General features: G+C 44.3%; 1 protein-coding gene across 4 annotated transcripts in view; it reads right to left on the reverse strand.

The window, feature by feature from the left end:
• RASGRF2 (Ras protein specific guanine nucleotide releasing factor 2) overlaps positions 1–6,700 on the reverse strand; it is a 112,577-nt gene that overhangs the window by 41,480 nt on the left and 64,397 nt on the right. For all 4 annotated transcript variants that reach the window (XM_057383675.1, XM_057383674.1, XM_057383672.1 and 1 more), the window contains exons 14-15: positions 5,574–5,822; positions 4,872–5,260 (exon numbers count right to left, since the gene is read on the reverse strand). In XM_057383675.1, coding sequence (XP_057239658.1) covers positions 4,872–5,260; positions 5,574–5,822 — 638 coding nt within the window. The remainder of the gene's footprint in view (positions 1–4,871; positions 5,261–5,573; positions 5,823–6,700) is intronic.

The following is a 6,700-nucleotide window of genomic DNA, read 5'->3' on the forward strand; positions in this document are numbered from 1 at the left end:
AGATTTCTTTTTAAATTTACTCTTCTTCCTCATCATACTGTATGCAGTTGGGTGACAAAAGGACTTTTTCCTGCAGGACACAGCTCTCTRCCTGAAAATTACTCCAGACTGAGCAAGCTGTTCAGCAGGAGAACCCCGAAGGGATGGGAAACACTGCACGGGCAGCAATTTAGCATTCAGATAGGCTTTTGTCCATTTTTTCCAAATGCTCCTTGTGCTGCCCAGGTAACACTTGAGCTCTGACAGACCACCATGAAAAACCTGAATAACTCTCCAACAATGCCCGGTGCTTACACAAGGGCAGAACAACTTTACCATTTCACTTATAATAAGGAAAAAAAATGTTACACCTAAGACTGCAGTTACCCATCTATGATTACTTTTACTGCATGGTCTGTATTCTGGGACATGCTGTGCTATCATCATATTAATTTGAATGTGGATACAGTACTGCACAAGAAGAATTTGCGTAACTTTGCATAGAAAAAACTCTATTTTATACATATAAATAGTTCTGTTATGCAATTAATGCAAAAACATCCAGCACACTGGATACATGATTATGCACAACAGCTAACCAGTATTTTTTGAAAGCATAAAGCACAAGGAAAGATCACAGAAGCACAGAATATGCTGAGTTGGAAGCAACCCATCAAGCTCTTCAGTCCAACCCACAGGCACCCCAACAATCCCCTCCTGTGCATCCCTGAGATCATTGTCCAAATGCTCCTGCAGCTCTGGCAGCCTCGGGGCTGGGACCATTCCCTGGGGAGCCTGGGCAGTGCCAGCACCCTCTGGGGACAGGAGAACCTTTCCTGCTCTCCAGCCTGAGCCTGCCCTGGCCCAGCTCCAGCCGTTCCCTGTCCCTGTCCAGGACTATGTCCCTGTCCCAGGAAGCAGAGATTGGAGCTGCCCCTGCCCTCAGTGTCCTCTGCTCCAGCTGAACCAGCCAAGTGGCCCCTCCTGAYCTTTCACCATCCCCACCTCCCTCTTTTGCACACTGTCTAAGAGCTTCAGCTCTTTCTGATATTATGGTGCCCAAAACCTTCCCCAGGACTTAAGGTGAGGCTGCTCCATCTGGTAATGCTGGGACTGCTGCCCCTAGCACAGGGATGTCCTTCCTGGCTCCAGGGTACTGCTGACCCAGATCCAACTGGACACAGGACCCACAGGTCCCTTCTCTATCCCCTTGTTCCCCAGTCCATACACACAGCCCAGCCCAGGTGCAGAATCCCTTGTTAAACCCCACACAGCTGCTGATTTCCCATCCCWCATTTGCTGAGCTCTCTCTGCCTACGAGGAAGTCAAGAGCTCTTCCCAGTTAGTGTCATCAGCAAACTTACTCGATATTCCTTACATCCTGTGTCCAGGCTGCTGCTGAAGATGCTGAGGAGCACGGGGCTGAGGATGGAACCCTGGAACCCCAGCAGTGTCAGCCCAGCCACCACRACCCTTTATGCCCAACTCGTGAGCCAGTTGCTCACTATGTTTTTATCCACCTGTGGGCTGGACAGTTTGTCCACAAGAATCCTGGGAGAAACTGTACCACAAGCTCTGCCAAAGTCCCAAAAGATCACATTAGTGCCTTTCCTGGGTCAAACAGGTGGGTTACCCTGTCAGAGAAGGAACTCAGGTGTGACAAGCAGGACTTGCCCCTCATGAAGCAGTACTGACCTATTGTTGCCAGATGAATACCTGTTTGCTCAGCTGTAGGGAAAAGACAATGATTATTTTGTAAAATCACTGGCCTGTGGAACTGCATAAWGGGGATCATGTTAAACATCAACCAAAAAGAGGAGCAGGAGAATATGTTTTCATCTCTAAAATAATCAATTACATTGGTTGTGCCAACTCAGCTCCAGGTTTGGAAAAGTAACACTGAATTCATGCAGTGGTCAAGTGCAACTTCAGGGCTGACAATCACCAGACACCACTGGAGAGCCCCCAGTCATAGACAAATTCATGTGAAAAGGAAAGCAACATGTGTTGATGACTTTGACTTTGGGGAACGATTATCATATGTTTGTTCTGGGAAAAACTGTGAATGTCAATGTAAAATACAGGCCATGAATAGGAGCCTCTTCTGTGCTCAGCACACACCATATCTCACAGCAGAAGTTCCCTCATGCACCCAGCACTGAATGAAGAGTTTTAAGGATCTTTTTTCCATTTTTTAATAACATGATGCCTGTGTTGTCCTTCAGGTGTTTGTAATACCTCCCAGAATAATCTTCTCCATAAAAATTACCAGACACTGAAATGAGACTGATGGGCCTGTAGTTTCCAGGGTCATCCTTCTTTTGCTTTTTGAAAACAGGGGCAATGTTAACCAGCTTCCACTCAACTGGGACCTCTCCATATTCCCAAGACTTTTGAAATATTGAGAGAAGCCTCATAATGACATCAGCCAGCTCTTTGTGTATTCTCTGATGAATCCCATAAGGCCCCACAGATTTACAGGGATCCAGCTGGTGCAGCAGATCCCTACAACTTCACAATCAACTGGGAGTTTATCATTCTGAAGCCATGGTCATTCGGCTCTGGGCTCTGGAACCTCCTTAGTCATGTTGAAAATAGGTAAGAAAAACATTAAATATCCCTGTCTTGTCAAACTCCTTCTTTGTGAGGTGACTGTCCTCATTCTGGAATGGGACAATGTAATTTCTGCACTACTTTTTGCCAAAAAAAGCAAAACAAAATCTTTTTATTGTCCCTCACAAATTCTGGGAAGTTTCAACTCCAGTTAAGCTTTAGCTGCAAAAATTTTCTCCCTGCAGAGCAGCATCTCTTGTGCTCCTCCCATGTCATTCCAAACTTCTGCTGGGCATACACATTCCTTTTCTGCTTTATCTCCCAAACAAGATCCCTCTCAACCAAGCCAGCTTTCTGTCTCGTCTGCTTGACTTTCAATATTTTGGAATTGCCTCTTCCTGTGACCTCAGGAGGGGATGCCTAAACAGTGACCAGCACTAATGGTCCCCAACACCTTAGAAAGAATTTTCCCAGGGATCTTGCTCACTGTTTCCCTGAGCACGCTGAAGTCTGCTTTCCTGATGTCCAAGGGGGAAATCGTTCTAGCAACAAACTTTTCCTTCTAGCAACAAGGATTTTAAACTCAATCACTTTGTGGCTCTTGTAGCGAAGATGACCACCAATCATGTGATTCATGCAACCCTCTCTGTTAACAAGCAAAACATCAAGGAGGGCATCTTTCCCAGTCAACTGTCCTAGTACTTATCCTATGAAGTTATCATGTAGGTATTCCAGTAATGTGGCCTGCATTGTATCAGCTGTGTGATGCTCCCAGTTGATTTCTGACAGGCTGGAGTRTGCCAGAAGGACAAGGGCAGTTGACTTGGAAGCATCTCTCAGTTCCTCAAAGAATAACTGTCTGGCTTTATCATGCGGGCTGGGAGTTCTATAGTGAGCTCCCACAGAAACATCTGCATCGTTTGTTCCTTGATTCTTACCCAGAGGCTCTCCACCGTGCCACTGGCAGCTGTGACTTCCCTACATTCTAACCCTTCTGTTACATAGTGTGCCTCCCCTGCCTTATCTGCCCTGTTTATTCTTCCTAAAGAGTCTGTAACTCTTCAGGAGGGCACTTCAATCACAGGACTCACCYCAGTARGGTTTTATTTATGCCAATGGCATCAAATCACCGAAACTGAGCCAACAATTCAAGCTTCTCTTGTTTGTTCCTCATGCTGCGTGCATTGGTACCGAAGAGCTTCAGCTGTGATTCGTTGTAGCTAACACCTTGCGATTGAGGGATTTTTTTGTTAAACAATAGGCTATAATCTGTAAAAACCATCCCTCTGCATAATGAAACCTCTAATTTATTAGCAGGGCATTGTCAACTCATCATTAGGGAGCAGACATAACTTTTCAATCATATTTTACTTAGTTTATGTTTGGTAGTCCTTTTCTTTTTTCCACTTATTAATTTTTGTTGTTGCAGTACTAGCAACTAAAATTGATCCACATTTTGCTCAGATTTATAGATAAAATTCCTCAGACTGTAACCCAGGCCATGTACAATCATTTTGCAATATTAATTTTAGGAATAAGAAAACATTTTTAAATTGCATCRTTCTCTGCTTAGTGTAACAACAATAGAAAAAAATTACTGCAAACTTCTATTCCAACTCAGAAAACCATTCCTCTGTCCCCAAAGGAGAAATAATGCCCACTTCAGTTTTCTCTGAGAGTGGAGTTACTTCCTTGCTTTGCCATCTATAAATACAATGATCCCAGCCTAGATGCCCACACTAAGGTTTGTATCAACCAACTTCAGCCCTCTGGAAGTAAAACCTATTCCAAGGTGCCTTACAGAATCCATGGAGGAAACAGGCATTTGCAGAGGAGCAATTAATCTATTTTAGACTTGTACCTTCTGGATGGATAACCAGGTGACATTCACACCACCTGGTATGAATGTCACYAATGTACCGAGCACATCACATACATTATTTATTTGGATTAGTGATGGAATCTTCCTGAAAAAAAAAGCCCTCTATGCAAACATGTTAAAGCTGTCAGGTCTTTCTTTATAAATTAATATTTCACTTCCTCTAGKCAATGGCACAACTCAAAAATTTCTCACCCCAGGAAACACAACTGGCATCAAATATTCTCCCCTGCTTTTCTCCTTAACACTGCCCTGAAGTGAAAACAGACCAGGTGGTATGGGTTGGAACTAGATGACTTTTAAGGTAGTTTTTTACCCAAAACATTCTGTGATTCTATGACTTTGCCATGCTGCTATTGCTGGTAAGAAGCAAGAATTGTGTGGGAACAGAGARCACAGCGCAGCCTCGCCCCGAGAAGCAGCAGCAAGCAGCACGTTTGGGCTCAGTGCTGTGCAATACCTCTGCGGATGCTCCTCCTCAGCTTGTTGCACAGGTCCAGGCGWGGGTTCTCCAGGCTGTCCTCGGCTGAGCCCGGGCTCTGCTCRGGGGATGACAGCCCCCGGCTCAGGTCCAGCGGCGCCTTGCTGCCCGTGGGTGGGGGTGATGTGGCGGGGCTGTAGTTTGAGGTAGGACTGCTGGCCACAGACGAAGCAGACAGGTCCAGGGCGCCGATCCTGGAGTTCAGCGGGGAGGTCAGCGACAGTTTTCGGGTCCTGGCAGGAGAGGAGGTCCTGGAGAGTGACAGGGGAGGAGGAGAAGAAAATTTGCGGCAGAGATGTGGTGACTTCCCGTCAGCCAGGTACTCTCCTCTGTTGTTCTGACTGGTGGCGAAGAACAACTCCAAGGACCTGAGAGTGGAAACACAAAAAAAGKGCAACATGATAGCGAACATTAAATAGATTTAACTAAAAGTGATTAAATTTTATGCAAATCTGCATGGCACTGCAAAATCCGTGTGACACTGAATTCTCAAAGCTTGGGCTGACAGCTCAGACAGATTTTCCCAAAAACTGATTTCCAGTTTACAAACTAAGAACCTTCTTCTTAGATTATTTATAAGTAAAAAATAACAGGGAGAACACCCCACAAAATGAACAATGAATGACGCCGTGGTCATCTTTCAGAAATGTGCGACAGAATGGGGGAAAATCCCGAGCTCACCTGACAGGAATGGACGTGAAGGGTCTCCTGTAGATGTCRGAGAGCTTCTCCAGGACCACGGCGGCGGTGGTGAAGATGCGGTAGGTGTGCAGGAAGGTGTTCAGGAAGTCGATGCTCAGGAACCGCAGGTCCGTGAGCCGCTCCAAGAGGCGCTCGACGCTCGCGTAGCGGATTTGGGGGACTTTGCAGGAATTCAGCGTTTTGCTGAAACAAATGTCAATGTCGTCTCTGTGGAGGCGGGCATCGGATCTACACAAAAGTCAAATTTAAAATGCTTTACCAGTGAGTGATTGTGGTTAAGGAGTGGGATCACTGTAGCTGCTCCTGTCAGCACAGAGGCCACAAATATTTAGGCACTACTGTATTTGATCAAGAAAACTCTTCATCTGTGGTGATACCCGCTTCCATTACTAAGGGAATTTATTCCCTTATTCCCTATTTTTGGGRAATGTTTTACATTTCAAAGCATAAGAAATGGTAAATGACTCCAAAATTTCAGAAATGGAACAGCTGGCAGAAGTGTCCCCTTCTGGCTTGTTCAGGCTATTGTGGCCCCTAGTTCAATTTTACTAAAATCCCARTATAGAATAGGTGATTGCAACTATTTCTGCCAAGATTAAGCTTTATCTAAAATAGAGAAATGAACCCTAAAAAAACCCAGAAAAATTAACCTCTTTGCAAAGTTTAAGGCTCATCTGCAAATTAACAACTTCCTTCAGGCTCCAAGGATTACTTATTCTTTTAAAAGAAGAAAGAGGGATCAGCATAAAACATCTCAATTTCAAATGAAAAACCAAAAAGAATCTTTGTTTCCAGTGGGAAAAAAAACAAAACCAAGGATGGACTAATTTTTGCTTGGACAACAAAACAAAAACTATTTACAAAACCCTCCCATAATGGGGTTTGGTTTTCTATCCCTCAGATTCTATTTTTCTCAATTTTGTCTAGTTGAAGGCATAGCTTGTATATAAACAGGATGAATACTAAGTAAAGCATCTTGCAATACAACCAATCTTTATGTGAAAAGTTATTGGATTTTGTCTGAAAAAAAGAACAGGATATTCCACACACTTCTACATTGTATTACATTAAAAAAAAAAAGCCCACAAAAAAAGGGCAAACTCTCA

Source organism: Malurus melanocephalus, unplaced genomic scaffold (assembly GCF_030028575.1).
Source record: "Malurus melanocephalus ecotype Western Australia unplaced genomic scaffold, MMel_1.1 scaffold_651, whole genome shotgun sequence".
Lineage (NCBI taxonomy): Eukaryota > Metazoa > Chordata > Aves > Passeriformes > Maluridae > Malurus > Malurus melanocephalus.